Raw genomic sequence first — 20,630 nt, forward strand, 5'->3', positions numbered from 1 at the left:
GGTCAGCTACCCTTGAGTGCCAGTGAGCCCCTGGGCTGAAAACTGACTGCATTGTAGTGAAATTGCCATTTGTTCAGAGTCGCTCTCAATACCAGCAAAAAGTTCCATTGGGTATGACTTACTGTGTTTTGGATCAATTTTTCAAGATATCTGGCTGCAACGATCTTTAAATGATTCTGATGGGCTTCTCACTACAAAAAGCAAGTACGCAATAAGAAATGGAAATTATATACTATGTACATATTTCAAAGATTCCTTGATCAGCCGACCTCCATCACTTAGGCCCACAAACGCCGGAAATATGCAGCGTCAATTTGAGGACTTTCTCCAGACAAACCAGCTGTTCGCAAAGCAGAGATAGTTTGACTTTGGTCGAACGCAAACACGATGTGTCCATATTGCAAGTCCTGCTCAATGACCGTACAATAAAACTGCTCTTGCTCAGTGCGTTCTTCCTCACAACTTCAAGCCATGTTCCGAGGCTGGAAAGAAAAACCTCTGATTCGGAGCGAAGCTCAACGACCTTGTCAAAGTGTGATGGTGAAGCGAGTACGTAAATATTCACCATAGCGGTAAAACAGCCAAGGTACCGGGGTGAATGCAAGACAAATAAAGCCAAGGACGCTATTTCCCCACCCAAGACCTAACTTCCCATACAAAGGCGAGGCAGCGAGTGCAAGAAATGCTCCAAAGGGGCTTCGGACAACGAGATTCGCGGCCAAAGCCGACGCCGCCGCTTCAGCCCCAAAGCAATCCACCAAGTAGACCTGAGCTGGCATGACGATGAACAAAGCTCCAAGTCCGATCACAAAGGTCCCCACAATAGGAACCATCCAGTGGACATGATAGTATGCGCTCCATCCGTAGATAAAACATCCAACCGGGGTGATTGGTGCAAACCATTTCATGAGAATCAGTCGTTCTTCAGGCCGGTTGACTGTACCACCTCGCTTCTGGCCGAGAAGTTTATCACTGAGAATGGCGAACAGTACTAGACCGATGATCATGCCTAGTCCGAGACCTAGATAGGCTAGACCAGCAACTCCGACCTTGAAGTGGTATTGTGACTCGAAGAGGGTCGGGAGGGTGGTGAAAAGAAGGAAAATAACACCGAACAGTGTGCCGCTGTATAAAGAGATTAGCAGTACAATCGGCGAGAATATCAACATCTTGACTGGTCTTATGATGGCGCCACGGAGCATCTTTCCCGGGCTCTCGCTGTCCAAGGGAGTCGCTACTGTGGTTGATCTTTCGGGCATGTTCGCTGCCTTTCGCTGCAGTAGAACCTTCGCGTTCGTTTCTCGTAGAAAAATCAGAGAGATAATACTGAAGACGCCGGACTGTAAGTCGTGTGTTAGATTCGATCCGACCATTTTATCTCATAAGCTCATTCCATTGTCGTACCATGATTAAGATAATTCGGAACGTCCATCGCCAGCCAATCGTTTCCGCCACAAAGCCACCAATAACTGGCCCAATGACCTGAGCTTGCAAGTTAGATCTGACTGCTCATCAGTTGGTAATATATGCGCAGACGTACCGGTCCTAATAGAGGTCCCACGGCAAACAGGGCCATAGCCTTCCCCCTCTCCTCTGGCAAAGTTACATCTGCAACTGTTCCGCCACCAATACTCATGGGTCCCGATGCCGCACAACCACAGATGAAACGGAAGACGAGGAACATGGACACATTCGTGCTAAACGCGCAACCAGCGGTAAATGCGAAGTAGAAAAGATTGCAAATGTGGTATATAACCAGACGGCCATATAGTTCCGACAAGGGTGCTAGGATTAAAGGGCCAACGGCAAATCCTAAGACGTAGATACTGACTGTCATGGCTTCAATGGTTGAGTTGGTGATGTGGAATTCAGATATCAATTGCTCTGCTCCAGGAGCAAACATCGTGGCTGCTAGATTTCTGCTGGATGTTAGAGCCCAACACGAACCAATTCTCTGGGTAGAAAGAGGAATTCATACGCATAGAGCGTAAAGACGCTCACGAAAATGACGTGCATGTTCTTCTTCGCCTGGGACCAATTGAGCGGATTGGCAGGGTCGTCAGGACCATCCCAGTCAAGCGCATCTTGCTTTTCGAGTTGGCTAGACTGATCTAATCCCAGACCTTCAAATTTTCTGTCTGTAGTACTCATCACGAGTCTATTCAAGAGAATTGAGGAAATGCGTTGGGTCAAATTTGGGGATAGAGGAGAAGATAAATCTCAGCGGGATGAAATTGGTGTCATATAAGTGAGGTCCAGCATCTTCCTGGTGAAGTTAGTCTGGCTTTTTACATATAGCTAAAGCGGACCGTCCGAGTAGGGGGCGTTTGGGGGAAATCCAGTAGACCATTCTACCGACCCATAACCGCTACTGTCCAACGAAGACGGTAGCAAGCCACAGGGGTCAACGAGGAGCAGAGTACGGAGTACCACATATACCAATGGAGGATCGGATGGTCGGATGGTCGGATGGTCGTGTGGCGCGTGATATTCGACATATATGCAAAGCTTAGCAGCTAAGAGACTATTTCGACTAGCTTAGTAGCCTGAAATCCTTCCGCCTTTAACACATTGGGCTCTCATTCTTTTTCGTATATGATATCCAGAATTCCATCCCTGTTCATCCTGACCCTCCATGGCCAGGTTTGGTACTAGACACAATGCTATGCCTGGACCAAAGTCATCAGTTGGGTGTGATGAATGACATGCAAATAGATTGGCCGCGGTAAAGTGGAACAAGTCTCGGCTTTGTCTCCATCTCCGAACAGATTATTTCAAGCGTTCATCTGAGGCGTGCAGTCTGAATCAACGTTGGAGCGGATGTCCGATCCACCGCTGGGGCCAGAGGTGTTCACCCATCGAGATTTGTCGGTTGTGATAGGTGGGGGATAATCCCGTCGCCAAATACATCCCCAAGACACATTTGTGCCCTGGCCGGGTATAGAATAAGTCGTGTTACAGGGCAGTGGGCGGTTAAAGGGCGGCAAGACGCCTAAAGTTACGGGTAGAAAGGCAGCCGTTTCTGGCCTTAGAAGTGGTCGTTTTTGGCGTCAATCCCACAGTCCTCATATTCTAGTTGGAAATTGTTTTTTAAAACTGCATGCCCTTTTCATAGATCATTAGATAAAACAACACTTGGACTGAATTAAGGCAGAGGACAAATAGAACAATGCAGAGAGACCAGCGGCACATCGCCGCCTGGGTATTTGAAAGGCCATTAAGTTAAAGTAGATAGACCAAAGACCATTTTCCTGAGGTATTCAGGTATTCTATCTCGAATGCCCAAGTCCGATCCCGTCGGTCCTGTTTATATCGAAACAAATCCCCCTACGTATATCCTCACTGACACATGCAGCCCCTTTATACATCCAGTGCAAGGTGCCAGGCTACACATGAACGGGGATTCAAGCACCGACATACCACACCTCCACCCCAAGTACATCAAACTTGACACCTTCATCGGAAAGAGGCTCATTTCCAAATGTCTGGCAGGATGCACTAACACCCTTTTCAAGACTGCTATCAAGCCACAACCCGTAGTGACCGTCACTATTCACATATATTAGCCAAGAACAAAATCCCTTTAATAAAATAAACCACTTACCCGCCTCCTAGACTGAGAAATCCAGTTTCACAGAAGATCATATAATCATTAACCCCACTATATGGGAAAGCCTTGAAGCGAATGCGTTCGGGGGTACTCGCCCCGCTCCGGGAAGGGGTATGGATGGAAGAAGGCGATGGCGGCGCCAGAACACCACCACTAGCAGCCGCGAGATTGGTTTTAATATTCATATTGAGATTATGAGCCGGTGATTCCGCCTGCGCTGGTTTCGACTTGTCATTGCGGAAGGTACTCCATCGGGCAGCGGTAGTGGTATCCGCAGAGGGTGGAGGAGGGAGCCCAGCACGCTCGAGAGCTTCCTCAGACTGGGGTCCTTCGAAGCTTGCCGGTGGTGGGAGCACGCTGGCGCGCCAGAGGAAGCACTCGCCTGTGCCGAAGAACTGCGATTCTGGGTGTGGGGCGTCTGTCATGTAGGCGCCGAAGACGGAGCTGTAGGGGGAGGAGTCGCGGACGACGAGGACGTAGCCCGCCCGCGGGCTGCGGTGGGAGAACTCGGCGCAGTTCTCGTAGAGGGTGGAAAGGGAGGCGCCGTCGCGGTCGAGGCTGTAGGCTAGACGCCAGGTTTCGGCGAGTTGGAGGCGGGGTGGCACTAGCAGTCTGATTTCTTCTGCTAGGGCGCGAGTCAGGAGTTGTTGCTGGAGGAGGTGTGCTGCCGGAATCTCCAAGTTGAGGGGTGTGAGTGGTGGTGGTTGGAAGGGTGAGGCTGTTCGGCGTGGTGTGAACACTTCGGATGAGGAGGAACGAGACCAGGGCATAACGGAGGGCATGTCTTTGGTTATGTCTGGGTCTGTTATGCGGCGGTAGAGCCCTGAGACGACGTGGCTCACTGGGTAGGAGAAGTAGGAGGCGGCGGATTGGTATGGTTTTTGAGTGGAGGTCTGGGATGATGGGGTGGAGGAGGTGGGGGTGTCGGGGGCGATATTTTCTTGTGACGCGGACGACATGCGAGCAATTTAAAATCAATTGACGATGAGGTTGTAAGGTAGATGAAGTACGAAGTACGAATGCGGAGTGGAAGTTGAGACGGCTATCGCTTATCATGTGGGGAAATATTCTTGGAAGTGGCCTTGTAGGGCGTTATGTTACATGAGTTCTTGGCTCTTTTATGGGATTCACATCAAATAATTATCAATTGCCTTGCTAAATAGTTATACACTTCAAATGTTGCTAAAATGATAATTGCTTGTCAGAATAAGGCTGAACTTTGCTATAGATCTAAGTATAATATGCTACATGCTTATATCTTTAACACAAAGAACATATTCCAATTAGAATGTAAGTAGTAGAAAGTAGAATTCAACACTATTGACATAATTGGCAATGTCGCTCTTCTAGAGAAGAAGGAAAAAAAGACTTATTGATATGAAATATCACACCAAAAAGCGAGATCAATGCAGACGAAGATGGTATCTTAGGATGTATCGAACAATACAAACGCAAAGCAATTAGTTCTTCAAGGCGTCAGGACGAAGGTCCACTGTCTCAAAGTCTAACCCACTGACTTCGAAGACATGTCCTGGTCGCAAGGCCCCAGTGTAGATATTCTCCTCGGCATGTGGGTGGAATAAACCAGTCTGGTGGCAGTTCAGAACAGTCTTTAGACCCGGAGGATCAGTCAGTCGGAATACGCCCCAATCGGGTGTTTTGCTCGGAGCGCATACGATGGCAATGCTCTCGGGCAGCATCACTTGGTAACCACAATGCGTGTGTAGATCACGGGAGCTCATGAAACAGGTCTGTGACGGATGGGTGTGGATCCAGCCAAGCGTCATCAAATCCTCGGAATCGCAGTAATCGAAAAGAGCAGATTCGTTAACTGTTTCGCAGGTATCTGATGTTGATGTCTGCTCGGGAATGACCAGTTTGGATATGAAGAGGGCGTTGGAAACAAGGGTACCACACAAAATACCGCATGTTTCAAGGTTGGCGCGGGTGTTAGAAGCAGCCAGAGATAAGAAGCGGGATCGGAGGTTCGCTGGCAAAAATACCGAGCGCAGTGGAGTGCCATTTTCGAGATAGGCTGAGGGTTTGAAGGTGTAACTCGAGGGATCGAGATCTGAACGCGTAGTTGCTTCGGAAGGTTGGATCTTCGCAGGTAGCGCCGGAGCTGGTGATACCTTCGCCGGCCGCGCGGGTGGTCCAGCTGTCCCAGAATCACCGACAATAGATGCCCGGCTGGGCTCAAGGTGCTCCTTTGGAGGCAATATCGGGGGCGCTTGGCGTTCAGCGTTCTTGTCGAGGATAGCAAATTGACCTGAAGACACAGTGGGCTCCAGAGGCTTCTGGCGTGGCACAGTTGGATACTTGTACGTAACTGAAGGAACTTCGGACTCATAAGGTTGATTTGTGTCATCGAAATCGGATCTGATGTTCTGAGCACGTCCATTGAAGTCATCGTCAGAGCGAGGATCCGATTTCATAGAATAGTCCCAGTCTCCCCATACCCCAGCTGCGCGACGAGTTTCCAGCTCTTCGGCAGATGGCCCAGAAAAACTCTTTGAGCCTCGGACGGTGGCTCGGCGATTGAGCTCTGATTGGGCTAACTGCACTGCAAGATCTCGATTCGCCCCGGCTTCTAAAGGTTCTGCCACACCAGAGAGAGCAGGATCCGAGACTTGTTCTCGTGGTTCGGCGACGATTTTGGCTCGTGAGGGCTGTTTCCGGGATTCACGCTCCCGCATCAACTGAGTGTAACGCTCATATCGCTTATTGATGCGCGGTCTCAGAACTTCCAGCTTGCTTAGGTTTTTTTCAACCTCTTTCTCAGCTGCCACTAAGGCCTTGCGATCCTCCGCGTTCTTTTTGGTATCGGGATGCTTCGAGAGATGGACGAGTATCAACTGAGCATGTCGAAATAGAATAAGATAGGCTTGCTCATCGTGTCCTTCGCGTTCGTATATGTGGGCCTAGCAAAGAAAAGTTAGTGTCTGAAGTAGTGGTCGAGGTGTAGGCAACAGGCATAACCAACCTCACGTAAAAGCGTCGCGGCGGTCCTCAGCCAATATCGCAATGGAACAGAAGAGTTGTACTCGTAATTCTGTGCTATCCGTGTGATATGCTCAACACTTTGAGGAGGAGTACCGCCGGTGCCTCCCATCGTAGAAGCCATGGCGAAAGGTGGTAGAGTAGGAAGCCAAGATGAATTTAGGCGTCAAACATCAAAGAGCATAGTGAGATGGTATGTATCTCTCCGAAACATGGAAAGACCAGTAATTGTTGGAGCCGCATCTATGCGATGCTGGGAGATAAAGCTGGTGAGGGGAGAGAGGTGGGATGAGAGCGGAGAGAGCCCTGGAGAGATCAAGCTCTCCGCTCTCCGCTCTTCGTCAAAAAAAAAAAAAAAACAAATTCTACTCTCACATTATCTCCTTCAATTGATACTATTCTCTATCGTTCTCTATACCAATGTCATAATTAAAATACTTGGCATTTGCCAGATCTTCAATAATGAAAATGACAACACGAACACCGCTGGCGCGGTTTCCAATGACGACGAAGCTTCACCCAATACTCAAGAAACACCGCGGGAAAGTTAAGCCTCGACCACAGTATGTGAGTGAAGACCTACTAGGTAAGTCTTGAACCTCACTAAGACATACAAATGCGCTAACTTTACAGATAATGTTCTCGTGCGCGTAGAGCCATACCTTCGCCGAAACCAACCGGTAGACATTCTGGACCTCTGGCCTGGATGTGGTCTTTTGTCATCTAAATTGAATGACCTTCTTCAACCACGTCGCCATGTTCTTGTTGAACCAAATCGTCACTTCCACCCTTTACTTACGGAGCTCACCGAGAGCAAGTCGTGTTATAAGATCGTCAATGAGAGCATATATGGGAAAAAGGATTGGTCTAGTTTCTTCGAGGACCATTTGCCAGAACAAGGCCCTCAAAACCGAGAGTCCGGAATTATACCAAAAAACGATACACTCCTTGTCCTGGCTAATCTCCCCGAATCTGTCAGTGCGACGGATCATTTCAGACCTGGCCGCTGGTTTCTCAACTTCATGAATGCCTGCATAACCCAAAATGATCTGAATTTATACGGGGCTGTACGAGTCCTTGCCACAATGCCCTTTAGTGAAGTCTCGGGGATGTTACCGCGATCCGTTCAAGAGCGCTCACGAACTGGCATATTGGCGGAGACCATAGGCTTGCACAACATAGAGCTTGCTAGTCCAGCCGAACATGAACGCTCTACTCAATGGCGTGGCTTCGATACCTTACAAAACAACCGGAAACGTGTGGCTGAAAGGGCTGCGGCACATGGCATTATCACACCACCCACCAGAGAGCTTCCTCCTTTAAAGGAAGTGCCACAAGCTGCCCTCCGTGCGAAAAAGGATGTACCACATCAGCGTCGGGTGTTTGCTCCTCTTCATGATAAAATTTTTTCAGTCATCGCAGCAGCGGATGCGTTGGGTATTCAGTCAGCCCACGAAACTACAGATCCCAAAGGCAAGGAACTGTGCAAGAAGCGCGGAATAGCGTACACGCAACTTGCCAGGGACAATTTGGCGTGTTACACCCGGCATAGGCTTGCCGAAATGACACTTCAAATTGACGAAGTGACCCGGACATTTTCACGTGCGGCTGCGGATCCCAAGGAAACAGTTGAGAGACTAAAGGCTCTGGAAGATCAAATAGCATCTCTCCACTCGAGTTATACCGATTACGTCTCAAGCATTCACTTCACAATGTTGGAAAAAGAGGCACATACAACCGATGATGCCCGGTTGACTAGAATCTCCAACAACTTCGACGATGCAATCTTGACACATGACCGACGAGCATTCGAACCCTTATACATCCACCCCGATGAGACTTATCCTCGTGGAGACCCGATCGGACTCATGTATTTCGAAGCAAACTCCAACCCGCCCGCTCTAAAGAAGGTCTTTGACCTACCGAGCGAGATGGTCAAAGCAATCCTCCAACGGTATCTTGTACTGCTAGGATGTGTGGGCTTCCGAGGTAAAATGACGGTCGCCGAGCTTCTCCAAACACTTTTCCCACTAGAGAGCATCAATGATCATGTGAAGGATATCCCGGCCCTTGCGACATTTGCTGGAAAACGACTCAAGGCTGGGTATGGGCCGATGCCCTTGCCGGATTCGACCACGGACCCGGTTTCCACGTACCAGGAGAACGTAGACTATGATTTGAGTGGTGTTCGAATGCGCCTTCTTTCTACGGAAACCTTGTTGGATATTGCGACCAAATATGAAAGGCTTCCGGAGAAGCTCGATGTCATCACTTTCAGTCGAGTTTTGGGTGCGTCTGTGACTCAGGCCCAACTAGGTGATGATGCGGTTAAAATGAGGATGAGATAGTGTATATAATATTTGTATATGTACATATATGTATTTGTATCGGATGTATATTATTTATATTATTTTCATAAAAGATAATGTCGGGGTATTTTAGGGTTACATGGGGGGCACGAGGCTGAAGGATTGGATGGTAAGTTGAGTCATATATAGTATACGGAGTATTATTAATTGTATCCATATTACAATCTTGTAGATAATATGAGATATAAATGATATAAAAAGATATAAAGATAAAAATATATAAATATATAAAAAGATAAACTAAAAATAAATTGACAGCCGTTAGATGCATGCGGAGTAGATTTGACATTTTGAAGTATTTACGAGTTCGTCTAGCCCTAGTTAGATAGACTATTTAGTCTAGTAATAAAATAACACCTTAATACTATTTAGTCTATACTACTAGTAATAATAAAAAAATAAGATTAATTTCCACGGCATTTACGGTCCACTGGCACCGTAGTATTTTACTGTCACCTGTCGATCTTTTTATCTTTCTCTATCATTTTTGGTCGAGACCGGAAGTGGGCCAGGGTTGTTTTTTTTCTTTGCTTTTTATTCGCTTTATTACTTGGAGAGATTCCTTATTCTTTGTATAATATTTCTTCCTTGAAATTTTCTATCTATAGACCCGTGGGTGCCGTGAACTTTGCCGGTGGCGCTGATATCAGAACGATCTCACTCTCCGGCACTATATAAGGACATTGTCTGCTTCTCCCTCCCCATTGCGCATTCGACATTGCGTGTTGAAAATATGGTCAATCCCCCATTCCCATTGTCGCTACAGACGGCCCAAGCCAATAACCCACCACTATCTACTCAAATCCCAGCGAGTCTCACACCACCTGTGACTCCTATAGCCAAGGAAAGGCGCCCAACATCAACATCAACTCCATCGCAGGACTCAAAAACAGGGCCGTCTATCTCGAAAGACAACGCCGGAACTCTTCTCTTCACCGACGACCTCGAAATCTGTCACGATGAGAACAACCGCTCCTACGAATTCGGCCGCGGCGTCTGGAGCATAGTATACAAAGCGCGTTCATCGCCACACCAAAAAAACATCCCAGGCACACCCCCAAGTTCCCCAACCACAATATCGCAAGTGCTAGCCGTGAAAGCACCCTTGCGCCGAGACGCGCGCCCAGTCCTCAAAGCCGAAGCAATCACCCTAACCCGCCTCACCCAAAGCCAAGACCACGAGAAATACATCGTCCCCTTCCACGGCTACCACCCCGAACTCGGCGCACTAGTAATGGCCGCCGTCCCAAACTCCCTAGCAACATACATCGAAGAGCAAGCCAAGGTCGCGCGCACCCGCCAACCGGTAACAGCAACGATGTTCGAGCCCGTCCAAGGTCCAGCCTCGTACGAAGATCTCGCGCGCAAGCTAATCGCCGGTCTGAACTGGCTGCACCAAGTCGCCGGCGTCGTGCACGGCGATATCAAACCACACAATATCCTCCTCCGATCCATCGACACAGAAGAAGCGGTTTTCCCTTACGAGCCTCTGTTTGCGGATTTCTCTGCGACGGTCGATATGCCGACTGATGCGGATGCGCCGGATACGACGCGCGCGTCGATGTCGTCGTTCACGCCGCCGTTTACGGCGCCGGAAATGCTTGCTTCGTTGACGTCAACTGAGATCGCGCCGACGCCTGCGTCGGATGTTTTCTCGCTTGCTGCGACGCTGCTGGCGACTGCGACGGGAGATTTGTTGCTTTATCCTAATATGAACCATCGGTTGAGGTTGGAGATGGCTAGGGCTGGACATCAGATTATTGATTTCACGAGGTCGGGGATGAGTGGGAGTCGGGTTCCGAGGAATGGGTTTGTAGAGAGGATTGTTAAGCCGGCTGTCGTTAAGGATCCTGCGCAGCGGATTGCGACTACGGATTGGGTGGAGCTTGCGTCGAGTTGATTTTGGGATTTTTGGAGACTCTTTGGTTAGTTGTTTTTCTTTGCATTGTCCATATACCCTGTTTAGATGGAGTTTTGCGTATATTGGGAATACGCGGAATTAGCATAATATATATCATAAATAATACCTGGTGCGGCATGAGGATATCAGTGTTTCATTCAATAATATCTCATAGAGTAGTGAATTCGGAGCTGAGTAGTGATTCTCGAGTAGAGCGAGCATTGACCAAACGCCAACGCCCAAAACAAACCCACGTGCACGCATCAATTTGAGGCAATCAAGAGGAAGCATTGCTACCCTCGACAAACCCCTTCAAATCAGCAACCCACATCTCAAAGAATCCCTGCAGCTTAGTCCCATACATCCACCGCACCATGTAGACCAACCACCCAGCCTGCGCCTCCCAATTGCGCACCACCGTCCCATCCTCAACAGCAGTAAACTCATGCACCCGCTCCGCCTGCAAAAGAGACGGTGCAAACGCACCCGGCGCTTCGGCGTCAGCGATCCAAACGATACGGCCGCCCTCGCCGGTCTCCGCGTTCGGCGCACTGCATTCGCTGATAATGAGATGTACATCTGTTGAGGGTTGGGGTTTGGTGGAGGTTTGATTCATGCGAACGTGCATGGTGAATTTTGTTCCTTTTTGGAGGATTGGGGACAGGGTTGCGCTTGTATCTGCTGACTGGGGTGTGGATGTTGATGCTGGCACTGGCGCTGGCGTTGGTGTTGGTTCTGGTGCGGTGGATGGAGATGGGTCGGGGGTTGGCTGGGAGCGAATGGTTACGCGTGGCACGAAATTGTTCCAGGTTGGCCATGTTGAAGTGTCTGTTAGGGCGTCCCAGACTTTTTGAGGGGGGGCGGTGATGAAGGTTGAGCTGCCGATGTGGAGGATTGCTTTCTCGACAGGGATGTTGGGGGTTGGGCGCGTGGCGTTGGTTGGGTCTTCGATGGTTGCCATGGTGGATTGGGCTTGGTGGTGGAGGTTTGGAATTGGGGAGGTGAAGAGGAAAGGAAGGTGGGTAGGTATTAGAGGAGTTGTACAACGCTAGGCAAAGATAACCTTGGAAAGTACGGGGTCGTCCACCCGTGAACGGGCGCATCCGGGCCGATCGCGATAAGACGCGATAAGGCAAAGTATGCCTAGCTAAACCTTGTGTCAGGTGAGAGAATAGCCCTACTTATGGAGGTGCTAGTAAATGATGTTATTAGCTACCTTGAACTGGGGATCTAGTGGTTATTCCCATGAAAATTATCAATTGAGTACCAAGGCGTAGATAAATTGACGAGCACACCTAGTTAATAGAGCCTGGGCTGCAGTTAGTAGAAGACCACCGCATTTATAGCTTATAGACTATTGGTATATTACAGACAGTCGGTAGCTATTATAGCTGCAAGGGCATGATGAAGTCCTCAGCCACATGCATGCACGGTTAATCGGTTGAGTACAAAATTGATCCCAGATTCAACAGAATATAGAGAATTAATTCGGTGCTATACTGTACAGACTAGCGTACAGATCTATAAACAGATGCATCACCTTGATGAGCTCATCTTCCTTTTGCAGGTCGCATATTTGTTGCCTAGTAGTAATGACAAGGTCTTGTATAGATATATCATCCTCTATGAAGCTTTGGATAAACTTCCTTGGACTTATTCCCATATATCTGCTAGCACCCTCAACTATGGAATATCCATAACAAAACAACCTGTTTAGCTTTAAGTTGCAAAATAGTATAAGATCAGTTGCAATATGCCTTGGACATTACTCTCTATGCGGATCTCAATTTACCCAGGGAAATACGGATACAATCATCAAGCTGCACAACCTTGTTACTGCAGGATTTGGAGGACCAAAGCTATTTGAAGAGGCGCAACTACAACAATACCAGCTACAAATCAGATGAACTGAATAATTCTAAATTCATATTAGCCAAGATATTCATTGAATGGTCATCTCTCCATCTCTCTCATCCATTTAGTACCAAAAATGTCCTTAGCTCTTTCCATCTTCGCTCCTTCCTGTGCTGCACCTTCCTCAGCACTGCCGTGAACAAAACTCCATCCTCCCCTCTTCTTCCTCTTCTTCCTCTTCCCCTATCAAGCATACATTCTTTTATTCGACACTCTTTCATCTATGCACTCATTGCTCCACTACACTCATTTTCACTTTCTGTCTCTTCAACATGCATCGTACTAGCCCAGTTCCGATTTTTGTCCAATCCTCTCATCAAACCCCTCCTCCCATCATTGCCCGGCCACGGCCTCGATTTTGCATCCTGCGTCCTGGAGGCTTTTGGACCCCTCTGATCCCACTTGACGAGTTGCCTTCTTGGATAGAAGTTTGCAACTGGACCCCGGACATATATATGGGGATGTACCCGGCGTCAATGACCTTCATACCACGAGAAGGGGAATATGACATTCTCTGTCATCACTGCTCGCACCGTGTCGACTCACTCCACCAGAGTGTCTCAGAACGAGGACCCTCTTCTGTGGCCGCCAGTCGTGCCGCCTCGGCCAAAGATTGTGCTGAGCCACACTTCTCGCCAAACGCCTACCACAGTGATGCTATTTCCTTGCCGACGGTGCTCCATCATAGTTCCACAGAGCGTTTTTTGGAGCAGCCTCCTTTTAATGCGATGCTCCAGACTCCTTTTGTTGGCATGTGTGTGGTCGACATGAACTCGCCGTATCCGGATATTTCTCAAGACCCTGTTGGGCCAAAACGACGTATGAGCATTGAGAACTCAATTCCTCCTCAAATCTTTGGTGCAGTCGGCATTGGCAGCCCTTCTCTGTCCGCTGGCAGCTCGGCGAACTCCCGCAGGCCAGATACCCCTTGTCCACATGCACATGATCCTGGATCGTTTGGCAAGCCCAAGCGCGTTGAATCCTTGCGAAACGAAAGCGTTGTATCAATGCAAAGTGGCAGCGTTGCGTCCACTCGATCTCTCACGGTTGCTGCCATCGAGCAAATGAGGAGGATGCGAAGAAGAAAGCTCTCTCGTGAAAGCAGTTTGCACGCCAGCATCAGTGTTGCGGAAGCAACGAATCTCTCTCAAGTCTCAGGCTCAAGGATTTCAAAGATTTCGAAAGTCTCGAAGGTTTCGAAGGTTTCAAAGATTTCCTTTATCCGTATTCTCTCGAAGCGTCATCGAAAGGTTATACTACGCCGTCGACGCGCGGAAGAAAGGAAATCCCGCAAAGCCCAGTCGGCTGTCTCAGTAGAGGCGCTGAAGACGAAGCCCGAGCAACCGAATTCCGCCACCAAGAGACGAGATCGTCGCGAGCGCATGATGCAACGCAGGAAGCAATCTGACCGGGGCAAGCAACCTTATCGAAACATGATGCGGATTCCCAATTGGAGCCCGGGTATGTGCAAGCACTAAGTTGTGAAGAGTGGTCTGCACAAGACATTGTGAAACTGTATCACTGTCTTGGTTGTTGGTATTACTCACAAAAGTCCGTTTTAACTGGGTTTGGTTTATAGATAGATGTCCTTCTTTTCCATCTTGTTTTTTCTGGGTCTGGCTATGTCGTTGGTTCTTCAATTCGTGCTTTCGACAGCTTACCTTTTTTGCGTTTCCTGGTGGATTCGTCTCTCATTCCCTTCATGTTGCTTTTTTTAATTCTTGCTTGGCGAGCTTTTGTTTTCGTTTAGTCATTTCGATTTCCAACTGGCTATCGGGATATGATGTTGACCACTGTGTCTCTCATTCCCCCCTTTTTTTGTTGGGCTGGCTGTCATTTCCATTTGCTATTAACGACTGGTTTCCGGTTACTGAATTTGTCTTTCGTTTGCTTGTGTTATGTTCACCTGGCTTCCGGTTGACGATATTGTCCCTCACTTTCTTTCCTTCGCAAAAAGTGTGTACTTCACTCATTGAAACCAACCAGAATTGAAACCAATTATTCCACCTTTCCAAGGTCTTTGAATAAAATGCAGACTCTTTTTCTTATCCAGGGCATAAAAACGAGACCCCTTAAAATCGCCCCCAAAAGGGTCCAAATATGCGATCCACCTCGGCCCGGACAACCCCCGCACTTATAGTTGATAGCCTTCCCAGCCAGGCAACTTCGCACACACCATGAAAGTGAAAAAGCCCCGTGGTATCCGACATGACCGGGACTGTGGTCGCTGCAAAGTCCGAGGTATCAAATGTGACCTGAACCGGCCCCGATGTCAAGGCTGTCTTCAGGGTGGAGAAGCATGCAACTATCCACAACGAGTTGTATGGGTAGATGATAAAAAGAAGTCTTCACCAAAAGGAACTTCACCACGCATACATGAAGAAACGCCAGACAATGGCTTTACCAAGTCGGCATCTATCAATCTATACGGCTTCATCGACCTCCTGGACGCTTTCTGTCAACAAATCCAATCCAGCAGCCGCGACATCCCAGAAGAAGGAATCCAACTGATTACACGCACACTAAGCTTTGCCCGCTCACGCATCCAAGATGCAAACAACAAAGAGTCCCTCCAATCACATCTGGTGGCCTTGACGAATCTGAGCCAAGTGATCCAATCCGCACACCCTATTGCGCTCTTTGGCATTGCTACTTTCGCCATGTTTGAAGTATGCTGTGGATCATTCGGCAACTGGCATTGCCATCTGCAAGGCGCACGCTCCCTCTTGGATCTCCACTGTCAACACAAAGCCGATCTCGACGCCCTTTGCGGCGAAATCTCCGGTTTAGCTGATGTCCTCGCCTATCTAGTATGGTTTGATGTTACAGGTGCCCTCGTCAGAGAAAGTCCATTAATTTTCGAGGACTGGCATCGCGCGACCTTATCTGCTGATTTCTTCGACTCAGTCGGATGTCCAGCAGATACCTTTGATCTTCTTGTTTATCTTGCGAAACACCGCGACGGCCATGGAATCCACCCTATAGACCTGAGTTCTCGGGCAATGGCCCAAATTCTACACTTCAATCCGGGCGATGCATCAGACCGCAATCTTGCTGCGACCGTGTATAGAGGCGCCGCGGCAATCATGGCATTCAGCCGCGCGGGAATGACCACGGCTGATCCCTCCGCATCAACATATCATTTGAACGTAGTCTCCTCCATGGTCGACCGTGTATGTCAGGCTATTGCAGATATCCCTTCTTCGTCAAGATTCTACGTGCACCTAGCTACACCAGCATACCTGACAGGAATGAGCGCCTCAACAGCACGACAGTGCGAGATTATCAGAGGGTTCTGGCGAAATTGCCAGTCCTGCGAATTCCCCCGTTATCCGGACGCCGAGGCGCAGTGCGAGCGGAGGTGGAGGATATGCGGTGTGGGGTTTAGCGTCGATTAGATTGCCTTCCTAATCGGGACAATATCCCACTTCTTATCTACAACATAGGTCGGAACATATATAAAGCTCCTATTACAGTCCTGCTTCCTAGCTTCGTAGTTTGTTATTGTATGAATTCCGCCATGACTATCTCGTATCAAGAGACCTCGTACCAAGACCGTTGCGCTAAAAAGCGCGCTGACCAGCTCGCCCTCATCCCCTCGGAATGGCGCTTAGATCCCGTTCCCTCCATAGAATCCACTCCAAATGCCCTGGCATATCTGCGTCGCATTCTCAGTGCAGAAGAGCTAGCTCTCACGGAAGAAACCGATATCGCGGTTCTTCTCCGCAAGCTTTCATCCGGAGAACTCTCGTCTCTGGAGCTGACTCGAGTCTTCGCCAAGCGCGCTGCCCTAGCACACCAACTCACAACATGCTGCACGGAGATATTCTTCGAGGAGGCTTTTGCCGTCGCTAAGGAACTAGATGATCATCTCGCGAAGACAGGAAAAACTATCGGCCCTCTACACGGATTACCGGTATCTATCAAAGACCTATTCTCCGTTGAAGGAGTAGACACTTCAATCGGTAATCTACCCACATCCATCCCCTTAAAGACCGTACCTTGTATTTGTATTCTAACCAATTCAATTTCAGGCTGGGTCGGCCTCACCAACAACCCAGCACCAGCAGACAAATCCGTAGCACGCACGCTCCGCCGTCTCGGCGCAGTCCTCTATGTGAAAACAAATCTACCACAATCAATGATGATGTCCGACTCTTACAACCATGTCTTCGGCCAATGCGTTAACCCATTCAACCGCGAGCTGATCTCCGGTGGAAGTTCCGGCGGCGAGGGATCGCTCGTTGCGGCCCGCGGAAGCATCCTTGGTATTGGTACTGACTTGGGCGGTTCAATTCGAATTCCCGCGGCGCTGTGTGGACTTTATGGACTTTCGCCTAGTCCCGGTAGACATCCTTATGAGAGGGGGAAGTAAGTTTTACTCTGGACTGATTTGTTTTATGTTGGAGACAAGAAAAAGAAGTGCTGATTTGCATCATTAGTCCCGGACAGGATATTGTGAGATCCGTTGCTGGACCTATGGCTTGTAGTCTTGCGACTATTGAGCGGTATATGGAAGCTTTGCCGGACGCGAAGCCGTGGGAGGTTGATCAGCATGTTGCGCCTGTAGCGTGGAGGAAAGAATTGGCGTATTGCGGTGCGAAGAGGTTGAGGATTGGATTTTTGATTGATGATGGTGTTGTGAAGGTTCAGCCGCCGATTGCGAGGGCTATGCGTGAGGTTGTTGAGGCGCTGAGAGCGGCGGGTCATGAAGGTATGATGATTGATACTCCTATGCATTTTTTATACCTCGACTAACGAGTCTCAGTATTTGAGTGGGATGCCTCCTCGCATAAATATGCATACGATCTCTGGGCGAAGGCTATCTTCTCCGATGGCGGGGAGGGCTGTCGAAGACAGATTGAAAAAACCGGCGAGCCGCTTGTTGAGGGTATGCTCGTTGGTAAGCCCGAGGATACTTTGACCACTAGTCAAACGCACCAAGTGAGTAGTCCCATCTTGGTATTTGTTCTATCTGCTAACATACGCAGCTTAATGCGGACAAATACAATTATGAATCGGCGTATCTTGATAAATGGATATCCTCCGATATCGATGCATTGATCATGCCTAATACCCCTTGGGTGGGATATAAGCCGTGGACGTGGGTGAAGTCCAGTGCATATGTGGGTTACACTAGTATCTGGAACTTGCTTGGTTATGCTGCGTTGGCAACGCCTGTGACTACTGCATCGAAGACGAAGGATATTCCCGATGAAGAGTGGCTGGCCCATGTTCCGAGGAATGATGGTGATAAGTTTAATAAGGAGCAATGTGAGTACCAACATTGGAGTGTTTTATTCGGTCGATGCTTATTAGTTTTTAGATGATCCCAACCTAGTTGAGGGTATGCCTGTTGGAATACAGGTTGTTGGGGGCCGGTTTGGGGAAGAGAAGTGTGTTGCTGTGGCTAAGGCGATTGAACAGGCTATGCAGAGGAAGATGACCTCGCGGGCAAGTCTTTGATTCATCTACTTGCTGCAGGTATATAAGGAATAGATATCCAACATAAATGTATACTCGTTTAGTTCATATTCGTACTACTATATTTGGTACCATTGACATTTCCGCATACATAGTTCCTCATGTACCCAGTCTCGGCAAAGATATATATATCACTCTACGATCCGAAACTCCGTTTTGAATATGAACGTGCACTAAATGCAATAAAAGTCTATAAAATTCACATCGTTATTTGTATTTTCACTCTATTAGAACACAACCTTTGAAGTTGCTCAATATATACAATCCCTGCTCCCATCAGTTTCAGAGAGGAGCATTCATTTTATCTTTGTAGTCAGGAAACTCGAAATCGCCGAAATCCCTCTCACTATCAAACGTTGAGCGTGGATTCCCATGCGACAGACTACCCCTCGGCGCCTCTCCCATCTCCAGATCCGCATGGGGACCAGTCGCAGAAGGAACAGGAATAGAATCGGACTGCAACCTCAATTCCCTCACAACACGAATCCCGTCCTCCTCGTACCCTTCCTCATTAGTATCGACCTTGGAGATAGTAGCAGAGTAACCCCCTGCTGCGGGGTTGAAGAGATTGTTAGACCAGATTCCGTCATCCCGGCGGAGAGGCTCTTTGAACGTAGTTTTAGCAGAGTTGCGCTTTGATGCCGATGGGCGTATTGGTCGAGGGAGGCAGAAGAATGAGAAGGCGCGAGAGAGGAGAGGGTGGAGTGGTGGGAGACAGATGCAGATGATGGATATATTTGCTTCCAAGGAAGACCACATGGCTGCTTGGGCATTTGCTTCTGTTGGTGTGTCAGTTTCCTTTTCTCGCTTGTTTCGTATAAGTATATCCTTACCGGTAAAGTCTCCTCCATTGACCATTATATTCAATTCATATAAGCGACCGGCACTAGTGGCCACAATACTAGAAGAAAAGTTAACATTGTCCCCAACATCGAGTAGAGATGTGCACTTGACGTACAATATTCCAAGGCTGAAAACCACGAGCATCCCCCATTTTTGTTTTTTCGGGAGCTGTAACTTCCACAATAGCGGCAGGGGAAGAGCCACTATTACCAGATCGGTAAAAGTCTGGATTCCCGCATTTGTGAACCAGACAGGGCCGTCAGGTAGACAATGTCCCTTTCGGACCTCTGCAGACGGATTCCAGAAGTGGCTGATAGGGATGCAGTAGATAAAGCCGCTGATGGTCGTCCATAGACCTACAACGACGAGGAAGCCTATCAAGATACGGGTGACTAAAAGGAAGGAACGGGGATGGAAGACGCGGGTGAAGAGGGTTAGGGCGGAGATCTTGGCTAAGATCATGGCGAGGTTATAGAAAGGGACGGAAAGCCATAGCCACTGTTGGTTTTCATTAGTACTTGATCTCATGAGTTCATAAAAATGGACTTTTCGTACGAATAGTTGGCGCTCGATTTGTTCGCTAGAAAGTCTTGTTGTGGGAACTCCGAGGCCATTTGCCCGTTCTGTCGAGAAACTTGTTAGTTTCAAAAGTATAGTAACAAGGCATTGCCGAGATGGGAAACTTACCAACGAGCATACAGGCATAGGATGCCAAATCGGAGACCTATGATAAGATAGATCAGAATTGGGTTCTCACTCTCCGGATACTGCGTTTGATAGAAGTATGTACTGGTATCTAGCAGATGGAAGTACACACCAAAGCACATGATATGATCAAATCGTCCAACCCGGCACCCTTCACTAGGAAGAATCGAGTGTATAGCCGGAGGGCGACGGTAAAAATTGCCAGTGCGGTAAAGATCGATGTGACGATCTCAACATACATTGCATCGGCAAGAGGAAGAACTGGCCGAGCTCAAAAATTTCGATATAATTCAAGTAGGAAACCGTAGGCAGATGTCATTGTATTCAGAATCAGTGGAAGAGCACCACCATCACACTGCGAATTGAATATGTTGGATTGTATTGGAAGTAAGAGAAGGTTGAAGTCCAAGAAAGCAAAAGAACTTGTTTTAACCTGTGACGAACACAGGTTTTGTGCCCACAAATCCCTGAGCAGAATCGAGGACTTCCAATTAATATTTCATTGTGGTCTGGAACAACCAAAAGAACAAAATGGCCGCATAGGAAGGCGTAGCCGGTTGCGTCAAGACATTCAATGTGGATCAACGGCTATTCAAGTCAGAATGAAAAATGATTGGGTGTCCGAATAAAGTTGTGGATCCCTTAGTTCGACTCACATTCTGATTGGTTCAAGTCTTTTTTATGAGAACTTTGGAAAAAGTAACCGGAGGATAACATTTGATATGGGATTGAATGACCCTTGTTTGTTTCTTATTTGGGTCATCGTCTGTGTGGTTGGCGTCCTTAGGATTGAACTTTCGGCCCC

General features: G+C 48.3%; 9 protein-coding genes across 9 annotated transcripts; 4 read left to right on the forward strand and 5 right to left on the reverse strand.

Annotated features, from left to right (window-relative positions):
* Positions 1-527: 527 nt before the first annotated feature.
* Positions 528-2,151, reverse strand: PGRI_048860 (MFS transporter; the record flags this gene model as incomplete). Its single annotated transcript, XM_040792599.1, has 4 exons — positions 528-1,340; positions 1,405-1,482; positions 1,541-1,919; positions 1,979-2,151. The coding sequence occupies 4 exons, from the start codon at positions 2,149-2,151 to the stop codon at positions 528-530; spliced, it is 1,443 nt and encodes a 480-aa protein (XP_040644566.1).
* A 1,253-nt stretch (positions 2,152-3,404) lies between these two features.
* Positions 3,405-4,569, reverse strand: PGRI_048870 (putative oxidative stress response protein Oxr1; the record flags this gene model as incomplete). The annotated part of the gene is made up of 2 exons (XM_040792600.1): positions 3,405-3,549; positions 3,605-4,569. The coding sequence occupies 2 exons, from the start codon at positions 4,567-4,569 to the stop codon at positions 3,405-3,407; spliced, it is 1,110 nt and encodes a 369-aa protein (XP_040644567.1).
* A 501-nt stretch (positions 4,570-5,070) lies between these two features.
* PGRI_048880 (putative endosome-associated ubiquitin isopeptidase (AmsH)) lies at positions 5,071-6,734 on the reverse strand (the record flags this gene model as incomplete). Its single annotated transcript, XM_040792601.1, has 2 exons — positions 5,071-6,531; positions 6,594-6,734. The coding sequence occupies 2 exons, from the start codon at positions 6,732-6,734 to the stop codon at positions 5,071-5,073; spliced, it is 1,602 nt and encodes a 533-aa protein (XP_040644568.1).
* A 338-nt stretch (positions 6,735-7,072) lies between these two features.
* Positions 7,073-8,958, forward strand: PGRI_048890 (uncharacterized protein; the record flags this gene model as incomplete). The annotated part of the gene is made up of 2 exons (XM_040792602.1): positions 7,073-7,196; positions 7,244-8,958. The coding sequence occupies 2 exons, from the start codon at positions 7,073-7,075 to the stop codon at positions 8,956-8,958; spliced, it is 1,839 nt and encodes a 612-aa protein (XP_040644569.1).
* A 754-nt stretch (positions 8,959-9,712) lies between these two features.
* On the forward strand, positions 9,713-10,879 carry PGRI_048900 (protein kinase domain-containing protein; the record flags this gene model as incomplete). The annotated part of the gene is made up of 1 exon (XM_040792603.1): positions 9,713-10,879. The coding sequence occupies one exon, from the start codon at positions 9,713-9,715 to the stop codon at positions 10,877-10,879; it is 1,167 nt and encodes a 388-aa protein (XP_040644570.1).
* Positions 10,880-11,156: 277 nt separating this feature from the next.
* PGRI_048910 (SRPBCC domain-containing protein) lies at positions 11,157-11,840 on the reverse strand (the record flags this gene model as incomplete). Its single annotated transcript, XM_040792604.1, has 1 exon — positions 11,157-11,840. The coding sequence occupies one exon, from the start codon at positions 11,838-11,840 to the stop codon at positions 11,157-11,159; it is 684 nt and encodes a 227-aa protein (XP_040644571.1).
* Positions 11,841-13,065: 1,225 nt separating this feature from the next.
* Positions 13,066-14,271, forward strand: PGRI_048920 (uncharacterized protein; the record flags this gene model as incomplete). The annotated part of the gene is made up of 1 exon (XM_040792605.1): positions 13,066-14,271. One exon carries the CDS (start codon positions 13,066-13,068, stop codon positions 14,269-14,271), a length of 1,206 nt encoding a protein of 401 aa, XP_040644572.1.
* Positions 14,272-14,970: 699 nt separating this feature from the next.
* Positions 14,971-18,259, forward strand: PGRI_048930 (uncharacterized protein; the record flags this gene model as incomplete). Its single annotated transcript, XM_040792606.1, has 7 exons — positions 14,971-16,168; positions 16,333-16,758; positions 16,828-17,164; positions 17,284-17,507; positions 17,562-17,737; positions 17,785-18,067; positions 18,120-18,259. The coding sequence occupies 7 exons, from the start codon at positions 14,971-14,973 to the stop codon at positions 18,257-18,259; spliced, it is 2,784 nt and encodes a 927-aa protein (XP_040644573.1).
* Positions 18,260-18,559: 300 nt separating this feature from the next.
* On the reverse strand, positions 18,560-20,066 carry PGRI_048940 (uncharacterized protein; the record flags this gene model as incomplete). Its single annotated transcript, XM_040792607.1, has 6 exons — positions 18,560-19,056; positions 19,111-19,178; positions 19,236-19,618; positions 19,676-19,743; positions 19,808-19,844; positions 19,938-20,066. The coding sequence occupies 6 exons, from the start codon at positions 20,064-20,066 to the stop codon at positions 18,560-18,562; spliced, it is 1,182 nt and encodes a 393-aa protein (XP_040644574.1).
* Positions 20,067-20,630: the final 564 nt, after the last annotated feature.

The sequence above is a fragment of the Penicillium griseofulvum genome, assembly GCF_001561935.1.
Source record: "Penicillium griseofulvum strain PG3 chromosome Unknown contig_84, whole genome shotgun sequence".
NCBI lineage: Eukaryota > Fungi > Ascomycota > Eurotiomycetes > Eurotiales > Aspergillaceae > Penicillium > Penicillium griseofulvum.